This window comes from Phycodurus eques, chromosome 3, assembly GCF_024500275.1.
Source record: "Phycodurus eques isolate BA_2022a chromosome 3, UOR_Pequ_1.1, whole genome shotgun sequence".
In the NCBI taxonomy this organism is placed as follows: domain Eukaryota; kingdom Metazoa; phylum Chordata; class Actinopteri; order Syngnathiformes; family Syngnathidae; genus Phycodurus; species Phycodurus eques.
In genome coordinates this window covers 13,075,732-13,100,000 of record NC_084527.1, presented here as the reverse complement: position 1 = coordinate 13,100,000, position 24,269 = coordinate 13,075,732, and the positions used below count along the sequence as shown (strand labels likewise).

Below are 24,269 nucleotides of genomic sequence, written 5' to 3'. Positions count from 1 at the left end.
CACAAATGCAGACAAATTAAAAATAGTTACACAACCACAGTAAGTTACTTTGAATGCTGCTGTAATAGTCATTTTTCATCGCGGTTAAAGAAAATATACCTGTGAGTATTGTTATATTGTTTGTCTAAATGTCTTGATACACCATTTCCGTTTGTGTTCAAATATCTTTTCCTTACAGGGTTATAACCCGATGCCTATTTATGCTATTCGTTAGTCCATCTATGGCGTTTTGAATTTTGTGTTACCGTTAAGATAACAGAAGGCATAATTTGTGTTGTTGTTTTAAATACACAATGTGTAATTCTCTCTCTTTGATGTTTAATTTGACAAGTGAACTTTAAATGTGACTGGCATTAAATAGCTTGAAGCCTTTTTTTTTGAAGAATTGTTCTCTATGTGGCAAATTGCTGCTTGTTGTGAAATTAGTTGAGTTCACTGCAACAATACAGCATTCATATTTCAAATGCTTGGAAGTCAAAGCACAAAAACTGCCAAATGATGGCCCGCATCCCGAAAACATCTTAAGTCCAGTCATTCGCATCGCAAGGCATCACTGTATCCAAATTTACTAGTCCTCATACACATCAATCACTCACATCAGTCAGGCTTTCCCACAGGTGGCTGCTGACAGTGTTTCGGTAGCTGTACCGCTTCAGGTAGCGGATGATCCCAACCTCGAAGACCTCAGGTGTCATGAAGTCTTTAAGCATATTCAGAATGCACGCTCCCTGAAAAACAAGCAAACTGTGTTAAATGAAGAAACAAACATTAATCAAGGCTGTAATGAAAGAGAACAGACCTTATCGTAGGACACTTCGTCAAACATTTCCTGGATCTCAGTGGGGTTTTCCACAGGGTTGAAGATGGGGTGTGATGAGCTGAGACCATCAACCTCCATGGCGTTGTAACACTTCCCCATGAATAAGTCATTCTAAGAGGAAAGAGACTTGGTTCATGGGTTTCGGACAGTGGTGGATTAATCCTTTTCCCAGGAGACACAGATCTCACCGCTTCTAACTCCGGGTATGTGAAGTCGACAGCAATAAACTCCATGAACTTGGCAAAACCCTCATTGAGCCACAGGTCACTCCACCACTCCATCGTCACCAAGTTGCCAAACCACTATGTAGATAAAGATACAACAAACTAACTAATTTCCAAACTTTTTCTACCATTAATATGACCTATAACCTGTGCAACAACAAAAAGCAAAATTTTGGTTTCATCACACCATAAGACATTTTCCCACGTGTTTAGGATATTTTATAGTCTGATGAAACCAAGGTTAAACTTTTTGGCCATAATTTCAAAAGGGATGTTTGGTGCAAAAATAACACTGCTCATCACCAAAATAACACCATACCTAAAGTGAAGCATGGTGAATGTGACTGGTTCATTATGAACATAGCCACATTACCAGTTATAAAAGGGTGTGCCCACTTGTGCAACCACATTATTTCAGTTGTTTATTTTGACATACCCTCTCAAAAAGTTGTTTTTTCCCCCTTCTTCCCAATTGAAGAGTACAAGGTATACATTAGGTCATGTCAATGGTGGAAAAAGTTGATAAATTATTAATCTTGGTCCCATTTTTTTATAATCACAAAAACCTTGCATTTTGAGGAGGGGTGTGTAGACTTTATGTGCACTCTAGATCAGTGGTCCCCAACCACCAGTCCGTGAGGCATTTGTTACCGGCCCACAGAGAAAGAATGACCAATTTATATAATTTCTGTTGTATTGCAATTCACGTGTGAATGTGTTTTGTTTTTAAAATTAACCGGATCTTCTCCGCCGCAACAGCTACACGTCTCAATTGACACGTCAAGACTGCACAGAACGCTTCCGTTTCCGGTCCCAGCCGGCTCGAACGCTTCTGTTTCAGGTCTGAGCGGGCTGGCTAACAGCGGCAGAGCTCAAAGAACGAAATAATTTCCTAAACTAATTCAGCTCATGACTTTAACTGAAAAGATTTGCTCTTTTGAACGAAACGTTCGTGAACGAAACAACACTCTATCACGAGTCCTACTTAAAATACGGGTTTATCGCAACAGTTAACTCTCACACACCAAGTCCACTCACAAATTCCTTGTGTGTTTTGGACATACTTGGCAAATAAAGATGATTCTGATTCTGATACAGATACAGTCGTAGGGTTCCGCTCGACACGGGCAGAACTACTTTTACGAAGTTAAAAGTCTACTCTCATTGAGGAGCTACGGAACTGCAGTCAGGTCTGGCTGTCGACAACAACTCCGACCCCCACTCCTGCATCGCGCCCACAGTGGACGCGCCATGAACGGCGAAGGAGGAAGCAGAAGCGAGGTGCGTGCGTGCGTGCACGCCACCATAGCCGCTCCATGAGAAATATCCCGACTCCTAACCGGTCCGCGATGCAAAGAAGGTTGGGGAACACTGCTCTAGATGACTGTGAAAAGTGAGGTCTCCTCATGATTATGTATTCTGCCGCTCTTGCCTGGTGTGCAAGCTCATGAGCGATGATCTTGGCAATCTGTGCTCTGTCTGCCATGGAGGATTTTTCAGGGTGGAAGAGAAGGGCCGCCTCTCTGTAGGTGGTCAGACCCCAGTTCTCCATCGCTCCCGCCTGGAAGTCTGGGATAGCAGCCAGGTCTGTAGGGGCCAGAAGCAGGTATGTAAATGCAAAGAAAGTGTCATGTCTACATGTAGGGTGTATTATTTGAAATAGGAATATCTGATAACTACATGTCTGGGGCAGGCAAAATTAGATAGGCTTCATGTTGAAAAATAAAATGTGTTTAAATGGGTAGAGATTTTATCATTGTTCTCACAAAGCTGCACTTCATGTTCAATATGTGCATTGCCTGTGTTTTCCTTTTTTGCCTTCCTCTTTGAATTTTTCTGCCATGTCCAAATCTGCTTTCCATTTGGCGTATGCTCATTGAATTTCCTAGAAAATGCAAAGTGCACACTCTTGTTTAACTGTGTTCAAGCATATTCTAACACAATTAATTGCCCAGTCAATGGCATTCTTCATCCTGTAAAAAGAAAAAAAAGGAAAGTAAAATATTGAATTAATTTGTTTAACACTAAGCTTAGCTAGTTTTTACACATCTTGGTAAAATTTTGTATATACTCTATAGACACACAGGCATAAACACATATTATATATATATATATATATATATATATATATATATATTACAGCCGATGTGTTTGAGGCAGTCATGGTGTAATATAATGTTGCAGTTTTATATAAGAGACTTAAAGCTTACGACAGTCGACCTTCCCACTGCTGTTTCAAAGACCTAACAAAGTGCTCACCCTGTTTGGGGAGTGGGTAAGGAATATTGAAGTAGGTGTCGTAAAAGTCGAGCAGCTTCACAGCGGTATCCAGCGCGAAGTCCGTTTGGTTGATTTTCTCAGCTACGGCATAGACAGAAATCTGATAGGAATCGGGAACACACGCTTCAGTATTAACACAACACAGTCTCTATATGGTAAAGTCGGGACTTTAGTCTTTGACGGTGTATAGTGGTGCCTTGAGATAGATGACTGGAAATGGAATGGAAATCATCAGTTCCAGCTTATCTAAAAAAAAAGAAAAACTGCCGTATGTTGTAATGTTTTTTTCTAATAAAATAAATAGCACTCTCCAATAAATAACAACATACATTTGTTGCTTTAATTCAATGGACATTGTGCTGCTCCTTCTGGTCCGTGCACCTTGGCCACCTGGGGGCAGTATAATACATTCATCCATCCATCCATCCATTTTCCATACAGTTTGTCCTCACGAGGGTCACGGGCTGCTGGAGCCTCTCCCAGCTATCTTCGGGCGAGAGGCGGGGTACATCCTGAACTGTTCGCCAGCCAATCGCAGGGCACACATAAACAACCAACCATTCACAATCACACCTATGGGCAAATTTGAATCTTCAATTAATTTACTATGTATGTTTTTGGGATGTGGGAGGAAACCGGAGTACCCGCAGAAAACCCACGCAGGCATGGGGAGAACATGAAAACTCACCCACAGGAGAGGCCGGATTTGAACCCGGGTCCTCAGAACTGTGAGGCAGATGTGCTTGGTCAACGTGCCGCCCAGTACAATAGACATACAGACAAACATGGTGACTGTCACAGTTCCCCAGTATGCTGGAGTAATATTATAATATTAATATAGTTATTCTTCACAGAGGATAAAGAAAATATGCCTGTGAGTATTGTTATATTGTCTGCGTACATATTTTATATTTTTCTACGGTTCAAATATCCATTTCTTAAAGGATTATACCACTGTTACACCAATGCTATAAGTTAACCCATCTATGGCATTTTGCATTGTGTGTTGTGTTAGCATTATGCTAATTGAGTTAAGGCTAAACTATGTGGTTGTTTTTAACACAAAATGTATAATTATCTTTGTTTTATAAATAGTTCGACAGTAAACTAAAACTGCAATTGGCAATAAACAGTTTGAAGCCTCTTTGTTGAAGAATTGTTAACCATCTGCCACACTGCTGCTTGTGAAGCGAATTGAGTTCACTGCCACCATCCAGTGCTCATATCTCAAATGTTTGCTTGCAAGTCAAAGCAAAAAAAAAAAAAAAAAAAAACAAACAAAAAAGCCAAACTATGGCTTGAATTTTGAAAGAATTTTTAAAAACTAAGTCAGGTCACTCGTATCTCAAGGCACCACTGTATACATTACTGAACACTCATAGGGGACGGGGGGTTGTCATCACCTTGACACCGTGTTTGGTCATCTTGCTCACGGAGAGGAAGTCAGACACGATGAAGGCTACCAAGTATGTGCTCATCTTTACTGTGGTGCCAAAGCAATCCTCAAACACATTTCCAGGTAATGCGATTGTTTTTATCTGAGAGGTAACAGATACAGCGTAACATCAAGTATAGCAACAGTGACAAAACTAAAGAAACAAGTAGAGTCAGTCCAGATAAAGAATACCCAGACATAGTATGCAGTGAAATAATAGTAATGATTGTAAAGTACCTTGGGCATATTGGAAATGGCGATGTGTCGCGCCTCCCGTATGATGGAGATGGTAAAGTTGGCTTTAAATGCGGGCTCATCAAAACAAGGGAAGGCTGCTCGGGCGAAGGTAGCTTCAAACTGCGTGGATGCCAGAATCCTGATAACGACATTTATGTATTTGAAGAGAATAGTTAAAGATGCTGCAAGAATTCATTTTACAAATCAATATATCTTTGCTAAGTCTTTTTGTTTTGTTTTCCAATCCGATCCACTTTATTTATATAGCACAATTTAAACAAACAAGGTTCCCAAAGTGCTGTACAATGGAATAAAACACAGCAAAAATACAAAATAAGGAAGGGGGGGAAATGAGATAAAAACTACATAAAATGAAATGGGTAAAAAAATGCACTGCCCACACAACACATATACATCACATCAGACACGCTAACTGGTGTTAAAAGCCAGGTTTAATGTACCTTAATGTTTATAAGATGTGAGCTATTGAGTTTAATCTTTTGTTACTTATTTGACCTATTTCTCGATGTTCACACCAACGGTTGTATCGTCGTTGACTGCATGACCAGTCTGTCTCAAGGTCATTATACGTGGTGGCACAATCAGGTGTTGAGATGCCTTGCAGCCAGCCTCGAGACCAGGACGACAGAAATTAATGCTATCCCTCCGCCTCCAGTCAAGTCCATACCTTCAATACCATTCATCAGGACCGGTGAAACTCCAAACTCAGCCCATATAGCAAAAACATTCCCCAGCCAGCTCGCAGGAGCAAGAGACTGGAAGTTGCTTGTGGATCTGAACCAACAGCTATGCTTTCCTACTGAGATCGCAGTAACACATTTCAGACCAGACATGGTTCTTTGGTCCCCTTCCGTTCGCACTGCCTTCATCGTAGAGTTGACTGTACCATGGGAGGATTCCGTTGAGGCTTATGGACAGAAGAGTCTCAAGTACTCCGACCCGGCAGGTGAGGCTGAACAGCATGGATGGAAAATTAAGGTCTGTCTGGAAGAAGTTGGCTGCAGAGGAATCCCTACATGCTTGAGTTTGAAATATATCCAACTGGGTCATCGCAGGGTGCCCTAACAGGCTTCCAGGGCTCCTCTCGGAATTCAAACAATGATACCGAGCTGTTTGGTAAATTGTGGTACCCAAATTGTGGTCTTCTACCCAGGGAAGATGCAGTTTTAGGGTGTAGGCATAGCTAGCTAGCTAACTTCATGCTATAACCAGTGAACACATCTCGTATATAAATGGGGAAGGGACGGATGCCTAATTGTGTCACTGGGCGCCGCTTTAGCCCTGCCCAAAATATCAAGATAATTGAAATTGTGAAAAACAGCTATTTCCACAATTCAGTGCTACATAGTTCCGTACACGTTTGGAGCACTTCTCTTCAAACATATCTAACCGATGATCCAGCAATCATTTAAACATTAATGGATCAATTCGATCAAGGAGATTTAGTCAAATGCCCATCCTTAGTGTCCCGCCTGGTCCGTCAGCAGAGACAGAAAGCTAAATTAACTGATTTGCCTAATGAGGAACGTTATAGAAAATGGATGGATGTATGAACAAATAGTCCATCCTGAAAACTTACTGTCATGTCACTTAAAAATTAGCATTATCATCTTTGCAAAGACTTCCAAAAAAGGGACAAACTATAGAAAAAGGCTTACCGAAGCTGCCCGCTGCTGGTTCGGTAGCTGCTCTTGTAAAAACCGTGGTAGCTGTCCGAGAGTTTGGCGGAAAACTCCATATGGACCTCGTAGTCCACCCCTCTTGTGATCACCTCGTCTGACAGCAGGGCAAGCTGCTGGTAAATTGAATTCTCCACAACCTGAAGAGACCTCACACCTTCGGGCGTCTTGAGCTTTACATTGAAAATCTTCAACTGCTTGGCATGCAGAACGATGGCTTTAGTGTCTTTGAGCACTTCCAGCTGGATGCGAACAACGCCGGTGAAGTTCAGGGTGGTCAAGTTGGGGTGAATGTTCAGGTCGTAGTGGAGAGGCATAACGGTTTGGGGGAGTCTCATATGATGCCAGGGGAACGGCTGAGCACCGGTGATGTTACGTGAGTTTCCATATGGAATTTGTGCCCCAAACACCTGGCCCAGGTAAAGAAAGCTCATCAAGCAAAGAGGAGCCACCAACATGTTGGCAACCAAACCTGGAAACCACCTGTTTGGAGTATAAACCCACAATGACACACAGAAGATGTGTTAATTACATGCGACAATCCTTTTGAGATTCAAATATGTATGAGACCGACAGTTCAGTTGATTTTAAAGTCCTTTAGGAATTAAGATGAGTTGAGTTCACTTACCTAATTTTGAAATGAGGGTAGGTTCAGCAATTTAGGCTTGTTTGTAGTCTACTCTGCAGCCAGCTGGGATAGACTCCACAAACCTGAACGGGATGTGGACTAAAATTGGATGGATATATTCAATAAAAATATTACACCTTTAAATTGCATTTGATCTAAATATCCACCAATGGCTTCAAACATTCCAGCCATACAAATACACAAACGTTTTTGTAAAACGAGAAAAAATAAATACATGAAATTCAAGAAACAAGACGAGTACAGGTGCTTTGATTCAACCTACGCAGATTTGAAATGGGGAAAAAAAGTCTCACAGTCAGTAAATTCGAGTTTCCTCCTTCCTTTTGTATAACCGAGTAACTATTGCTGCTCATATACAATTGTGACAATACATTTAACAACAAAGAAAGAAAGACGGTGTTTATTCAATTTGACCTGAAGATGAAAAGTGTATTGATTGCAGACTCTTTGCCACGTATATTACATCCAGTAATTCCTACCTGATAACTACTTCCGCATCGAAATCTTTACACGCTTTAGCAAGTTAGCTTTGATTTATACGTGTATGTAACAACGACAACTCACTGAAACGCATACTCTGCTACTCATTTTGTCAAGATACATACACAAACTTTCAAATAAAACAGTGTCAAAATAATTGTACTTACCGCTTCAATTTGCTGCGTTAAGCAGACAAGACACACAGCTAGTGGAAGCGAATGGGATGCATGCTGGGAGATTTTCACAGCAGACCAAAGACTTGAAAGTTGTAAAATAATAACAATAGCAACAACAATAATAATAATAATAAATAAATAAAAATATATGTTTAAAAGTGTGTCGCTCCTCGATAACGCGTGTTTTTGTTTGTGCAGTGCCATTTGTCGCCCCCCAGGAGCAGGAAGTAAGGAAGTTGTCGAAGTAGAAAAACATACGACAGTAAGGTTTTTTTTGTGTGTGTGTGTATTTTTATATCCATATAAATATATACGATATCTATGTTTATTACAATAACAAAATAGTACAGAGTAGTCCATAGATAACAATCACATAATCAGAACAGACAGCACAATAGCAATGTGAACATGAAAAATAGCTCCAATAATTGTAAGACTAACATTACTATCCACACTGGGGGGAAAAACAGCAACTGTGTGAACATGATGATATGAAATGATAGAAAAAAACAAGAATGCGGAAAAGTTAAAAAAGTTAGAAAGTTAAATTAAAAAAACGTTTCTTTGTTTAATTTTAAATGATTTATTCAGCAATATTTTCAAAATGTGTTTTTCACATGCTTGAGTATCTGTAACACGGTTGTGGCCAAACACAGCAAAATATACAACATGGCAAATAAAATATCTCATAAACGATGCTAGTGATGGTTGTAAATCTAAATTGTTCTCCAATTTTGGAACGACCCATGTCTATAATGAGTAACCAGGGGACGTTAATCATCGAGGGGCAAAGTCACAGGCAGTAGGAAAAAGAAAAAGCATGCCTTGCAATTTCTATTGCTTACCACAAGGGAGCAGCATCGCTTTTGTTGAAATACACAGCCATATTCCTGTTTGGAGTTTGCATGTTTCCCGCGGGGGTTTTCTCCGTGTACTCCGGCTTCCTCCCACATTCCAAAAGCATGCATGATTGAATACTCACTGAATACTCTAAATTGTCCAAAGTGAGTGTGAATGGTTGTAAATGTGCCCTTTGATTGGCTGTCGACCAGTCCAGGGTGGACACCGCCTCTAAAGTGCTGTATAATTGTAAATCATTTACCATACTATTTTCTTTCTCATTTTGTTTTCACTCAGAACAACCTTCGCTTGACATAATCATACAGGATGTTACAAAGTCTCTCGACAATTTACTCCTCACTTTACAGTTTCGGAACATTCAGAAACTAATGGTGCTCAAATTGAGGTGTATTAAATGAGGTAAAAATACATAAATAAATACATTTTAAAAACGTATATATCGATGATTAATTTTTAATAATTTACGCAATTTGTCTTTTCATTTGGAATAAATGTGTCCGATTGTTAAGACAGTATATGGACGCGCGGTCTATCATAATAATTTCTTCCCCTTTCCTCCTTTCATTTATCGTTCATGTGCATTAAGAGTTTTTCTCTTGCACTATTTCAAGATACACATGATTTTCTATCATTTCTATAATTTTGTTTTAAAAGGTAAATTCTTAGTCTAAAAAATGCAACTATGATATAACTTTGACTGATTGATTGATTTAATGAATATTGACTTTGACTTATTGCTCCCCGGCTCGGCGCCTGTACGTTGGAGTTCACCCCGGTGGACGAGAGGGTAGCCTCCCTCTGCCTTCGGGTGGGGGGACGGGTCCTGACCGCTGTTTGTGTCTATGCACCAAACACCAGTTCAGAGTACCCACCCTTTTTGGAGTCCTTGGAGGGAGTGCTGGAGAGCGCTCCCGCTGGGGACTCCATCGTTCTGCTGGGGGACTTCAATGCTCACGTGGGCAATGACAGTGAGACCTGGAAGGGCGTGATTGGGAGGAACGGCCCCCCCGATCAGAACCCGAGCGGTGTTCTGTTATTGGACTTCTGTGCTCGTCGTGGATTGTCCATAACGAACACCATGTTCAAGCATTAGGGTGTCCACACGTGCACCTGGCACCAGGACACCCTAGGTCGCAGTTCGATGATCGACTTTTTGGTCGCGTCATCGGACTTGCGGCCGCATGTCTTGGACACTCGGGTAAAGAGAGGGGCGGAGCTGTCAACTGATCACCACCTGGTGGTGAGTTGGCGCCGATGGTGGGGGAAGATGCCGGTCCGACGTGGCAGGCCCAAACGTATTGTGAGGGTCTGCTGGGAACGTCTGGCGGAATTCCCTGTCAGAAGGAGTTTCAACTCCCACCTCCGACAGAACTTTGCTCATGTTCCGGGGGAGGCGAGGGACATCGAGTCCGAGTGGACCATGTTCCGCGCCTCCATTGCTGAGGCGGCCGACCGGAGTTGTGGCCGTAAGGTGGTCGGTGCCTGTCGTGGCGGCAATCCCCGAACCCGTTGGTGGACACCAATGGTGAGGGATGCCGTCAAGCTGAAGAAGGAGTCCTATCGGGCCTTTTTGGCCTGTGGGACTCCTGAGGCAGCTGATGGGTACCGGGTGGCCAAGCGGAATGCAGCTTTGGTGGTCGCTGAAGCAAAAACTCGGGCATGGGAGGAGTTTGGTGAGGCCATGGAGAAAGACTTCCGGACGGCTTCGAGGAAATTCTGGTCCACCATCCGACGTCTCAGGAGGGGAAAGCAGTGCACCATCAACACTGTGTATAGTGGGGATGGGGCACTGCTGACCTCGACTCGGGACGTTGTGAGCCGGTGGGGAGAATACTTCGAAGACCTCCTCAATTCCACCGACACCCCATGAGGGAGAAGAGTCTGGGTTCTCTGAGGTGGGCCTTCCTATCTCTGGGGTTGAGGTCACCGAGGTGGTTAAAAAGCTCCTCGGTGGCAGGGCCCCAGGGGTGGATGAGATTCGCCCGGAGTTCCTCAAGGCTCTGGATGTTGTAAGGCTGTCCTGGTTGACACGCCTCTGCAACATCGCGTGGACATCGGGGACAGTGCCTCTGGATTGGCAGACTGGGGTGGTGGTCCCCCTTTTTAAGAAGGGGGACCGGAGGGTGTGTTCCAACTACAGGGGGATCACACTCCTCAGTCTCGCTGGTAAGGTCTATTCAGGGGTGCTGGAGAGGAGGGTCCGTCGGGAAGTTGAATCCCAGATTCAGGAGGAGCAGTGTGGTTTTCGTCGTGGCCGTGCAACAGTGGACCAGCTCTACACCCTTGGCAGGGTCCTCGAGGGTGCATGGGAGTTCGCCCAACCAGTCTACATGTGTTTTGTGGACTTGGAGAAGGCGTTCAACCGTGTCCCTCGGGTGGTCCTGTGGAGGGTGCTTCGGGAGTATGGGGTACCGAACACCCTGATACGGGCTGTTCGGTCCCTGTACGACCGGAGTCAGAGTGAGAATCAGCACCTCCAAATCTGAGACCATGGTCCTCAGTCGGAAAAGGGTGGCGTGCCCTCTCCAGGTCGGGGATGAGCTCCTGCCCCAAGTGGAGGAGTTCAAGTATCTTGGGGTCTTGTTCACGAGTGAGGGAAGAATGGAACGGGAGATCGACAGGGGGATCGGTGCAGCGTCTGCAGTGATGCGGACTTTGTATCGATCCGTTGTGGCAAAGAAGGAGCTAAGCCGAAAGGGGAAGCTCTTGATTGAACGGTCGATCTACGTTCCTACCCTCACCTATGGTCACGAGCTGTGGGTCGTGACCGAAAGAACGAGATCCCGGATACAAGCGGCCGAAATGAGTTTCCTCCGCAGGGTTTCCGGGCTCTCCCTTAGAGATAGGGTGAGAAGCTCGGTTATCCGGGAGGATCTCAGAGTAGAGCCGTTACTCCTTCACATCGAGAGGAGCCAGATGAGGTGGCTGGGGCATCTGATTCGGATGCCTCCCGGACACCACCCCGGTGAGGCGCGTCCCACCGGGAGGAGACCCCGGGGACGACCCAGGACACGCTGGAGAAACTACGTCTCTCGGCTGGCCTGGGAACGCCTCGGGATCCCCCCGGAAGAGCTGGATGAAGTGGCTGGGGAAAGGGAAGTCTGGGCGTCCCTGCTAAAGCTACTCCCCCCGCGACCCGACCTCGGATAAGTGGTAGAAGATGGATGGATGGATGGATGACTTTGACTTTTGTTTGCTTGTGAAAATGCTTTTGTTCCGCTAACCGTGCTCACAATTGTAATATTTTAGACGTTATTCACAGTTTAGCAACAATTTAAAATTGACAACTGTAACTAACTGTCCCTCAACGGGTGAGAAGTTTTCAGATCTTCATCGTACTTGCAGATCGGTACCATCAGACACTGTGCGGAGTCATCAAGCACAGTGAAAACAAAATATAAACAAACAATATTTAGTTCTGAGATCAAGACAAATTACAGTAAAGCATACAACTGTCCTTTTTAAAGTGAAAATAAATGTATCTCTTTCCACTTGCCCAAGGTGCTAAGCTAAGATTGAAGATATTTGCTTTGTTTCTTCTTTCTATAGTTAAGAGTGTAACAAAACGATAAAAACAAGTACAATTACATTAAGGTGAAGAATGTTTTCCTTTGGTTTGTCATGTACATTGTTTTGATAAAAAAAAAAAAGTTTGCTACTCAAGATTTATGACCTAGATATGTCATGTACAGGTAATTTACAACTCCTGACCTGTGATGCAATCGACCACACATTTAACCGTAAAAAGGTGACTGAGTGTGGTTACAAACATGAGAAAGAAAGCCCGCACAAAAACACACACACACACACACACACACACACATACTCACCAGGATAAAGTCCATCCCATCTATAAACATCCGTCTCACTGTTATCATGTGTATGTCAGTGTCATCAGGTCGCTGCTTTTGTACAGATCATTAGGGACGATGCAAACATTTTCCCTGGAGCATTTTTTAATCAGCATCCATCCCAATAACGCTATTTAGTTGAGTTAATAGAAGGTTAAAAAACATGATAAAGAGCGTGTTGATTGGAATTTTGTGTGGCGCAGCCGTGCTGACTGCTGGAATCCTGATCGGACACTATGGCATAGACAAGAGTAGCGGTTCTGCGCCAGCCTGGGTGAAAGATGTGTCCCAGGATATCGACGAAAGGCTGCTTGAGGAGATCTTGTCCGAGGTGGATAACGTCCACATTCAGGAAAACCTCAGGTCAGTTCACGGTACCATGACACAAACCATTGGATGACTCCTTGTTATTGTTCAAACATAAATTGAAGACAGATAAACTGTGGTTACCATGAAAATAAGAAATAGTTTTAAACCCAGAAAAATAACTGGATTTCATTAGGACAGTTTCTTTTTTTTTTTTCCAGTAAAGACTTCGGTCCTGTATAGTCAGTATCATTATACACTGTTCTTTCATTATATTTAATCATCATTTTTTAATGTTATAATTTGGCCCCTCTTCGAAACATTGAACCACAATATCAAGCAATGGGCAACAGGCTTTAATGTTTTATAGCTGTTTTCCCCCACCCTTTAATGCATCAAGGCACCCATTTTACATGATAAAAAATCTCACGCCACACCACCAAACAAAATCACTGAAATAATGATGATCTCGTCTCAATTTACTCTCACACTGGCTAACTTGTGTGGAATCTGGGCCTGTTTAATTGAAGACAAAGCTTATAAACTCACAGGGAGCCATGATTTATTCTGTTTTATGAATGGCAGGTGGATACACAGTTTAATTGGACCTTCTGCCATCTAATGGAAAAGCATTTAATTTTATGCTTAGTTTCGCAGTAAACGCCAACTGGCAGTGGCAATAAACAGCTTGAAGCCTCTTTTTAGAAAAAATATTCAGTATCTCCCAAATTGCTTCTTGTTGTGAAGTGAGTTGAGTTCACTACCACCTTTTGCTCACAAATGAAAGGAGAAAAAAAAGAGGAGGAAGATTAGTAGAGACTTTTGTGTTCCTCTCAGGGAGTTGACCAAAGTGCCTCACATGGCCACCACAGACGGAGATGAGCAAACGGTGCAGCTGATGCTGGAAAGATGGCAGGATCCTGAAAGCGGTCTGGACCAGGCTTGGAGGGAGGAACACATGGTCTACCTTTCCTTTCCTGACCCTGACAGGCCCAACAAGGTCACTGTGGGTGAGTTATCATAAAAACCAAACCACAACTTCTTAAATTTACAATTGTTATGTGTAGGTCTTTTTTTTTCTTCTTCGTTCCAGTGAACTCATCCAACACCGTGCTGCATATGGTCAGAGAGAAAGAGAAGGCTTACACTCCGGACCAGATGGATCCTGCTGTGGTTCAACCTTATGCTGCATACTCTCCTGCTGGGAAAGTGCAGGTAAAATTGATAAAAATACCACAAAGCACCCTGATAATGTCCAGCATTTCAGTGACAGACACCGAGATCTCACAATCGGTGAAGAAATGAGCGTGAGAAAAAAGTAATAAAACATCAAGGGTTTCAACTTCAATCGATTATCAGTTAAATGTTTAGCTCATATAAAACGTGGACAAATAAAAAAAACTCACGGGAGAACAATACAACTTAAGTGATAACCTAACTTGAACTATCCTACAATGGGAAGTGATAACCTTCCTGACATAACTTGAGGTGAGGTGACGGCAAGGATGTACAGTTAAAAGCTTTATTATTACATTGCTTCTTAAAATACCAAGGATATTGAGCTGTCAGGTGAAATTACAGGATAAACCTAAAACACATAACGTTTACAGATGATTTGACCATCTCCTGTTTGAAGCTTGGACCAGGAAAGGGAGTGAGTGGTCCAACACTGGTCGTGAATTTTGCCATTCAGCTCCTGAAACGTTAAACAGATGTGCATTGAAAACTTTAGAGACGGTCCAATCAAGTTAACCTGTAAAGGTTATGGTGCATTTTTGTACCATCCTGAAATGTAACCCGAAAGCCCAATATTTCTAACTTTTTGTGAGAAGTGTACTTTATATATGTCAGTCGGTCAACGACGGTAGTGTTGCAGTTAAAAGTAAGTGATTTGGAGACTTTAATTGTTGTTGTTTTCCAATGGCTTTAAGGGCAAACTTGTGTATGCCAACTACGGGACAGTAGGTGACTACCTCCTGCTGAGCCGGACAGTAGCCCTCAAAGGCACCATCGCCATCACAAGATACGGTGGAGCAGGGAGAGCAGACAAAGTGAGTTGAACTTTTTCATCGTATTTTATTTTATCAGGTGAAAATCCACTTTGACATTAAAAACCTGTTTTACAAACATGAACTGGCTGAGAGCAAAACAGAGAGCTACGCTTTCCATGGCAAGGTTCTCAAAACAGGATCTGTTCTTGACAAACCACACAGCAGAAGGCTTGCTACTACCACTACTATAAAAAGTCATAGAGCAGCAGGTTGTACAAAGGCTTCAAGTGGAAGATTAAGATGTTCAACAACCTTAAGTCAGTACGGGTAAATGTTTATCTCCCTCCAAAGCATGCGCTGAATCCAGCTTTTGTTGATGCTCAGTTCCAGTGCAGCCCTCTGGATAGACTTTCCCTGACTTTGCTCAAACGCCTGCTCCAAGAGTTTGGTGTTTTCCTCAGGGATGGTGGTAGAAGGCCTTCCGCTGGGTGGTTGTTAAGAACAGATCCTGCTTTGGGAAACTTGCCACTGATAACATAAGTTGTACTATGCGTCCACACTGAATTACAGCCTGGCATAAAAAACTACTTGCCAGGTGGCAATTTCGCAATGCTGCTCCAATGTCAATTGGTGAGCCATTGGCAATGGAAAGGTATGCTGATAAAAACTTCAAAGCTTAAGCTTTGAAATGCTGATGGCCTCACGTCTGTACGAATAATATGTGAAACACCCTGTATACAGTATATACTGTAACTATATCTACAGGTGCATCCCAATAAATTAGAAACGTATTGTATATGTAGAGTATTTCAGTAGGTCAATTTAAAAAAAATACTAATTATATAAATTTACTTCACATAGTGAAGTATTTTATGATTTTATTTGTTATTATTTTGTTTATTTTAGCTTACAGCTAACGAAAAGCCACATTTTATTTTTACCATCTCCAAGAAAAATGTTAATATGGAAGTCAGGTAAGAATTGGCTTTCTGAAAAGTACTTGTATTGAATGAATCTGTATAATTTATGAGTTTCAATTTTGGAGTTGCAATGCTGAAATACAATGAACTCACCTACAGTATTCTAATTTACTGAGACGCACGTGTAAATCAATCAGAACAGAGCATTAGCAGCTTTGAAAAGGCGGAAGTACTAACACAGCATTTGTTTGCTCTCATTAGATTGTGCAGGTTTACCTAATATATTGTCCATTGTGTAATTGTTGCGTTTCGCACTCAAAAGGGATCATCTTTTCTTAATAGGGACAAAAGCATACTCTTGTTTTTATTTGGGATTAAATATACAGTACTAACATTGACTGCCGTCAAGACCAGGCTCCAGCTCACGTGAACTGAAATAGGAAAAGCGCTATAGAAAATGCAAGTACACCAACTTTTTACAATTATTTTTAATGATTCCAAAATATTTTAATGTGTGTCATTAAGGCCATCAATGCAGCCCCTCATGGTATCCTTGGCGTACTCGTCTACACGGACCCATTGGACATTAACGACAGCTTCATGTCTGACACCAATGAGACATATCCACATTCCTGGTACATGCCCCCTTCAGGCGTGGAGAGAGGCTCGTTTGTTTCTACCTATGGAGACCTGCTCACTCCATACCTGGCTGCCAAAGGTAAGCAAGGCAAAGGTAGCGTATGTGCTTGTTATGGAGAACATTACTGTGTCTTTTATTGGTTGTACCTTGTGACACAAGCGTTCTTTTTACAACAGGCCACATTCAAGTACACATAAAGATAAATTATTACAAAGGATGTTTACACCATTGTTCACTATTTTTAGAAGAAACTTACCGAATTCCAGTGAAGGACATTACTGGGGTTCCTCCAATTCCTATTCAACCCATCGGCTTTGAGGATGCCTACGTGTTAATCTGGTTTGTGAATGTGAACCTGTGTTGGTAGATTGGATATCGATAAATATACAGTGGTGCCTTGAGATCCGAGTGACCTGACTTATGAGGTTTATGAGATACAAGCCGTCGTTTGGCTGATTCTTTGCTTTGACTTGCGAGCAAAAACTTGAGATACGAACACAGTTTGGCTGATCGTAAACAGTTCTTCAAAAAAGGACTTCAATTTGTTTAATCCCACTCCCAGCTGACGTATACTGTCAAACTACAAATAAAACAAAGACAATTACATGGTGTGTATTTAAAACAACCACACAAATTGGCCCTATGGTAGCTTAATGCTAACACACGACGCAAAATGGCATAGACGAGTAACAAATAGCATTGACAGTAGCAGCATTATAACGCTATAAGCAACGGTTATTTGATCACAAATGATGAATCAACACATGTAGACAGACAATATAACAATACTCAAAAGCATATATTCTTTATCCTCTAAGTAAAACAGCTAGTATTACAGTAGCTTCCTGAGTCACTTACAACAGTCTGCGTCTGCATAACTGGATTATACTGCCCCTGGTGGCCATGTTGTGCACACCAGAAGGAGCCGCAATGAATTAATCATATATTCACAATCTTTCATTATTTACATTCTATTTAATTGTGTATTTATAAAGTACAATAAAGTGAATTTTCTTTATTAAAATACGCATTACAAAATGTGTTGTTTCTTCGGAGAGGCTTGAACAGATTAATGGTATTTCCATTCAATGTGATGGGCAAATATGATTTGAGTTGTTTTGAGGTACGTGTAGTCACGTAACGAATTGAACTCTTATCTCAAGGCACCACTGTATATGTTTTTAAACAAGTCTATATTGGATGTTTCAGTGAGCTGGGTGGAAAACAAAGTCTCCAAGAATGGCAAGGAGGTTTTAACTGCACGTACAACTTTGGTGGTCCAGGCTTTCGACCCTCTTCTGCCTTCCACAGCAGGTAGTCAGCTTTACACAACCGATCGAGGTACGTCCTGTCTTAGTGATAGGACTTGGACCAGTTTTGAGCGGTACCAGAGATTCCCACCCACTGTTCTAACCTCTTTAATAAGATCACATGGTCAACTGCCCCAGGACCTAAAGTGGCTTTAGACGGACTTCGTTGTGACTTGGTAAATTCTAAACTTAATTGAAATGCTTGTGTAAGGCAATCTACCTGTGTTTTAGTGACGTTAAGATGGACATATTCAACTATGGGAAGGTGAAGAACTCCTCTAATGTGATGGGAGTCATCAGGGGGAGCGTGGAACCTGGTGAGGGCACTGACCATCGAACTCAGTTTTTTTTAATGGATACTGACCATTTGTAACTGCTGCATAGCTGTCTGTCTTTGTCCACAGACAGATATGTGATATATGGGAACCACAGAGACAGTTGGGTTCACGGCGCCATCGACCCGAGCAGCGGGACGTCCGTCATGCTGGAGCTGACGCGCGTGCTTGGCATGATGGTCAAGCAAGGTGAGGAGGAATTCAAAGTCAAACTTATACTGTATGTCTTGTTTCGGTTTAATGCTGAGAGGAAACCTTTGTTCATCTGCTCTGCAGGCAAATGGAGGCCTCGTAGGTCCATTATATTTGGAAGCTGGGGTGCTGAGGAGTTTGGCCTCATTGGGTCTACAGAATACACAGAGGTAAACATGGAACTTACAGAACGAATGATCAGCAAGAGCAGGCAAAATGGAAATGTTTTTACTATATTTGGTCTTTTTACTCAACAGCAATACTTCACTAAGCTCAGTGAACGCACCGTGGCTTACATCAATGTGGATATTGCCGTTCAAGGTAAGAAGTGTCATGCTCGAATAGGAATACATTGGTACCTTGACCTCCAAGCCATTAATCCATTCCAGCAATACCAACATTTGTTTGTAACATGTCACATTTTTTGCTCGCACCACAAAGCAAATGCACGACCAAGCGACTTCTTGGGTCCTAAAAAAACTACAGTAAGTCAAGGTACCACCATATACATTCACCAGCCACAATATTGGGTTTCAAATCAGATCCTTCCACTTTCTATAGCACTTGTACTCATTAGGGTCACACGCTGTGGCGACCCCTAACGGGACAGGCCGAAAAGAGAAGAAGAAAACTATTCTTCAATAAACACAAGCAAACTTTACCAGTCACAAATATTGGGTTCTATTTGTTACTTTTTTCCGATGGACATTAATTAAAAAAAAAAAAAAAAAAAACGTCATGGTCACACATTACAGGTTGCATTCACTCACCACAGGTAAAGTTGGAATGTTAACTCACAAGCAATGTTTCCTCTTCGCTGCCTCAGGCAATGTTTCTCTGCAAGCATCAGGAATGCCATCGCTACAGAACGTCATCTTCAAAGCTGCTAAACAGGTCAGCGCTTACTCACAAGTCAACTTGGCCGGCAACATACCGAAGTCTAGATGGAAGGATGGATAAAAAATAAAAAGACAGTGATGGTTTTGCCTGATCCAAGTGTGTCTGTCGGTCAGGTCAAGGCTCCTGGAGTGGATTCAATGTCTGTGTATGACAAGTGGCTCCAGTATTCTAACAGAACAAGCCCGGTCTATGGACCCATTCCCAGGTCTTGCACTACACTTTCAAATATTAATAGAAAACATGTCTTTCAGCTTTTTTACAAGAGTTGCTTGCTCCTTTGTGATCCATTTTAAATGCCTAATAATTTCCTTGTAATGATAATTATATGGTTTTAGCCATTCCTTTCTTTTGTCTATGATTTATTGTCTGTATTTTTAAGATTTGTCATTTTGCATTTGTTGCTCCGACAGAATGGGATACCTGACAGGAGCCGGGAGTGATTATGCTCCTTTCGTCCATTACTTGGGAATCACTTCCTTGGATATTTCATACACTTTTGACAGGGTATGGAAAATTCCCAATAGATAAGAGTTTATACATTTACAATTCACTTGACAATATAGAGGACATCATCAAAGTGACTGATGTGTTGAATTCAAAATCATTCTATTTTTTTTCCCATATACACCTTGATATCAAATTAAATGTAATTTAAAAGTACAATTTTATTTCAAATAAATTATTAGATTATTATTTTAGAATTTAACATGCCTGTTAACTGTTTGTCATTATTTTACGGGGAAATCATGATAAACTTATCTAGATCTACAGTTATATACTGTAATTTCATTTTTTTATTTTCCTAGTCTAAAACGAAAGCCAGGATTTACCCTGCGTACCACACTGCATACGACACGTTCGACTATTCCTCCAAGTTCATTGATCCTGGTGAGTGACCGCGACGCATGTATTTCATGTTAATCCCTGATGCATCCGACTGAACTGTCGCGCAGTGTGCGTGGTTCTACTTTTCAAACTACTTTTCATGAGTGACTGACCGTCGGCCACTCGTTTTCCTGCGATTCAAATCGATGTTGAACACACAACGTCGTAGATGTAACAGCCAATCAAAAATGCCGTGTCGTATCACATGAGCTTTCACAACAAAAATAAGTTTCCAGGTATGAAGCGAGACCCGGCCAGCTGCCACCAAGCCATCCCAATTTGTTGTTTTACAATAATACCCAACTATATTTATAATTTTATATGTACCTGTGAGTTTGCATGTTCTCCCCGTGCCTGGGTGGGTTTTCTCCGGGCACTCCGGTTTCCTCCCACATCCCAAAAACATGCATGATAGGTTAATTAAAGTCTCTAAATTGCCCCTCAGTGCGAATGTGCGTGCGAATGGTTGTCTGTTTAAATGTGCCCTGCGATTGGCTGGCAACCAGTTCCGGCTGTACCACGCCTCCTGCCCGATGATAGCTGGGATAGGCTCCAGCACTCCCGTGACCCTTGTGAGGATAAGGGGCTCAGAAAATGGATGGATGGATGTACCTGTTGCTGAAAAAGTGAAGCATGGAGAGTCTCTGTCGCGGAAATGAATGGAGCTTTGTATTATGATAATATAGCTACAGCAGCAAGTCCAGGGCAATCTGGTTCTTCCTTGACAATTGTGCCATGTTTTTTGTGGTTCAATAAAATGTAATACAGTATAGTACTGTACATGTGGTACCTCAAAATGTTGTTTCCCCAATAAGAACAGTGGTAGCAGTTTATCCGTTGCAACATGTGCGAGTACCAATCACCAGATGTGCGGGTCTGAGTCGCCAATTGTGTGTGTTTTTTCCCCTCCGCAATCATCCAATTCAGTCATGTTCAGCCGTGTCACTCGGTGTGCGGAGGGTCTAACAAGTCAGTCTGCCTTACTCTCCTCTCAGGGTTCTACACCCACCAAGCCATCACCAAAACTGCCGGCAGCATCCTGGTGCAACTGGCTGACAGTCTGGTGTTGCCGATAAATTGCAGCGATTACGCGGAAAGTCTGGAGGACTACCTTAGGTGGGCTGTGATGCTGTATGAAAACAACCTCCTTGCTATGAATATCTCCATGGGTAAGGAATCTAATGTCCCACAGTGGCAATTAAAGATTAATTTCAAGTGCTCAAGAGCTTTTCACCATGACGTGACGCATCAATCCGGGTGGCAAAAACTCCATTGCACCAACTTTTTGTTAGAGATTTACTACCTCCATTTGAGTTCTCCTTACCCAAGGGCTCCATTGGATAGTGTGGGGGGGGGGGAAGAAATCTGCCACCCGGAGGTACCCTGGTGCCTATTGTTTACAAACATTATGAAAAGGTTGATAATGTACGTTTCATAGCTGCTACACCATGACATTTTTGTCTACATAGAACTTCTATCTTGTTCCAGAACCACTCAAACGTGCAGTGACCAGCTTCCGCAGTGCAGCTACCCACTTAGAACAAGTCATTCGAAGCTCAGATCTGGCAAATGAAACGTAACACACACTCAAGACTCACTCTCTTATACACTTACATACACACACACGCACGGACGCACGCACACAAACCTCCTCTCCCACGCGCAGAGGTAACAATCACTTCCTTATGTCTCAATTCTTCAGGCCACTGAAGGTGCGAAAGATCAATGACCAGCTCATGCTGCTGGACCGCGCTTTTTTGAACCCTCCCGCCTTCCCAAGTCAATATAGGTAAGAAGGAGTAAGGCCGACACTTGAAGCCCCCATCATTTTGAGAGTCTTTAGTGAACCCGACATGCTTGAGCGCCATTGACATTGCCTCTGTATTTTCTTTTGAATGTGGCATTGTCTACCATGGAGTTTGAAAAAAACTTTACGAGCCTATTTTGACAAAGGAGTAGAAAGTGCAGATATCTGCTTTCAAATGTAGTGAGAGAAAATGTCATAAAAAAAAAATAAAGACGTAACGTACAGATATCTGAAAAACCTACTTAAGTCCAGTAACGAAGCATTATTACTTACCGCCTATGCTGAATCTAGCTCAAAAAACAAATTTAAGACTGAGATTGTGATTTAGCACACCATCAGTCAGTGTGAAGCATCATTCAGTGTCAATGCATTCTCCTGTATGCGACAGACATGTCATCTGGGCACCAATCGAAATCAGCTTCCAGACCTTCCCCGGTTTGAGCGACACCTACTTAAGAGCCATGTCGTCTGGAAAAGCCAGCGCCTGGGCCAAAGTGCATCAGCTCGTGTCGGTCATGAGCCAGGCCATCGAGGGTGCCGCCAGCATGCTGTTCGACGTCATATAGACGACATTAAAGACTAATATTACTGCATAATAACCACATTAACCAACACATTTTCTAACTGCTACTTTCTGTATACACGTGAAAGGTTTAGGAATTTATTGTCATTTGAGTGGACATTTTTAAATGTGAAGAATCATTTTATTCAAACTTTTGATGAATACTTAAGTGTCTATGAGCAATGATTGTAATTATGTAGCTTGTCTATTTACAAACTCTGTATGGTCTTCTTGAAGATATAGGCTGATAAGCCGGACCTAGTGAATACACGTTAACATTCTTGTAAATTTGCACTCACACACGAGTGAAAAGACCTACTGTAAATGGCGGCCCCTGTACGTGGGTCGCTGCTATGTTTAAATAAACAGTAGCTGATAAAAATATGCATTTTGTTTTTCTCAATTGCTAAGACAAATTTCTAGAAGTCATCCATCATTTTCTCAAAACTATAAACACAAAACACAATTTTCAAGCTACATTCGCAAAACCTCAGACTCAAGTGCTCAAAACCAAATGTCAAATCAGACGCAGAGTCAATCAAACAATAATCAGATCATCCATCCATCCATTTTCTGAGCCACTTCTCCTCACTAGGGTGGCGGACGTGCTGGAGCCTATCCCAGCCATCATCGGGCAGGAGGCGGGGTAAACCCGGAACTGGTTGCCAGCCAATCGCAAGGCACATACAAACAACCATTTGCACTCACATTGACACCTATGGGCAATTTAGAGTCGTCAATTAACCTACCATGCATGTTTTTGGGATGTGGGAGGAAACCGGAGTGCCCGGAGAAAACCCACGCAGGCACTGGAAGAGCATGCAAACTCCACACAGGCGGGGCCGGGGATTGAACCCCGGTCCTCAGAACTGTAAGGCTGACGCTCTAACCAGTCATCCACCGTGCCGCCTGATCAGATCATAAGGCTGTAAAAATATAACTATACAAAACCGTACCAGGCCTACAAGCATAATGGAAAACTGACATATTGAAACATCTTTTGGTGTATAGCTCTGATAGTCACACTGTGAACATAATGAAAAACACAATTACGCCTCCTTGGAATCTTCAGACTATGGACACAATGACTCTTAGATTGGGCGGTACTCGTTGTCAAAATGTGGACAAGAACACGGTCTACAAAAGTTACCCTTATTTAATCTGAAATCAGTACTCGTTCTTTGCCTTATACGCTGCCGCTGTTCCTCCTCGACCAACTTAGTCCTCCTCCTACTCTGCTCGTCTTTCTAATTGTCTCATATCTAAAGTGAAAGGTCAACAACTAGTGCTCACATTGGTTTCTTTTTCTTCACAATAGCCACAAATATGATCAGTTTTGAGTTGCTGTGTTTATATTCAGACACCTCTGCTTCAATAGGAGTTTCTCTTTCACTAACTGCTTACCATTATGTAACAAGTGCATTAGCGTGCAAAATGTGTTCAGTGGGTGAAAATGTTTGCAAGTGGTGCATAGCTTGGTGAAAAGGACATAAAATGGTGACCAATTCAATAACTGGGTTCAAGACATTTAGCATTTGGTTCAGACAATAGGGTTTTGTGTTTTAGCAATTGAGAAATACTTCAAAGCATAAAGTTTTGACTCTTAGGTGAAAATGATTTATTTAAAATGAATGCACACAAGTTAAATAATAAATGCACCAAAATGTGTTTGAAAACAGTGGTGAAATACAACTCAACTCTTCTTGCG

The 24,269-nt window shown here is 42.2% G+C and overlaps 2 protein-coding genes across 3 annotated transcripts in view; one reads left to right on the top strand and one right to left on the bottom strand.

Moving 5' to 3' along the window:
- Window positions 1–8,204, bottom strand: part of erap1b (endoplasmic reticulum aminopeptidase 1b) — a 25,975-nt gene extending 17,771 nt beyond the window's left edge. The window contains exons 1-10 of one of the 2 annotated variants that reach the window (XM_061672133.1): window positions 7,993–8,204; window positions 7,325–7,423; window positions 6,676–7,179; window positions 4,997–5,135; window positions 4,728–4,862; window positions 3,304–3,424; window positions 2,477–2,631; window positions 1,009–1,122; window positions 800–931; window positions 597–728 (exon numbers count right to left, since the gene is read on the bottom strand). In XM_061672133.1, coding sequence (XP_061528117.1) covers window positions 597–728; window positions 800–931; window positions 1,009–1,122; window positions 2,477–2,631; window positions 3,304–3,424; window positions 4,728–4,862; window positions 4,997–5,135; window positions 6,676–7,154 — 1,407 coding nt within the window. In that variant the 5' untranslated portion in view covers window positions 7,155–7,179; window positions 7,325–7,423; window positions 7,993–8,204. The remainder of the gene's footprint in view (window positions 1–596; window positions 729–799; window positions 932–1,008; window positions 1,123–2,476; window positions 2,632–3,303; window positions 3,425–4,727; window positions 4,863–4,996; window positions 5,136–6,675; window positions 7,180–7,324; window positions 7,424–7,992) is intronic. The other variant, XM_061672134.1, reaches the window with a different exon arrangement.
- A 4,672-nt stretch (window positions 8,205–12,876) lies between these two features.
- On the top strand, window positions 12,877–22,744 carry naaladl1 (N-acetylated alpha-linked acidic dipeptidase like 1). The gene is made up of 19 exons (XM_061673455.1): window positions 12,877–13,076; window positions 13,857–14,029; window positions 14,113–14,234; window positions 14,951–15,070; window positions 16,456–16,648; window positions 16,816–16,909; window positions 17,780–17,884; window positions 18,112–18,197; window positions 18,285–18,404; window positions 18,492–18,577; window positions 18,665–18,728; window positions 19,234–19,301; window positions 19,421–19,512; window positions 19,718–19,811; window positions 20,114–20,195; window positions 21,188–21,361; window positions 21,681–21,768; window positions 21,895–21,981; window positions 22,388–22,744. The coding sequence occupies exons 1-19, from the start codon at window positions 12,877–12,879 to the stop codon at window positions 22,563–22,565; spliced, it is 2,226 nt and encodes a 741-aa protein (XP_061529439.1). The 3' UTR covers window positions 22,566–22,744.
- The last annotated feature ends 1,525 nt before the right edge of the window (window positions 22,745–24,269 follow it).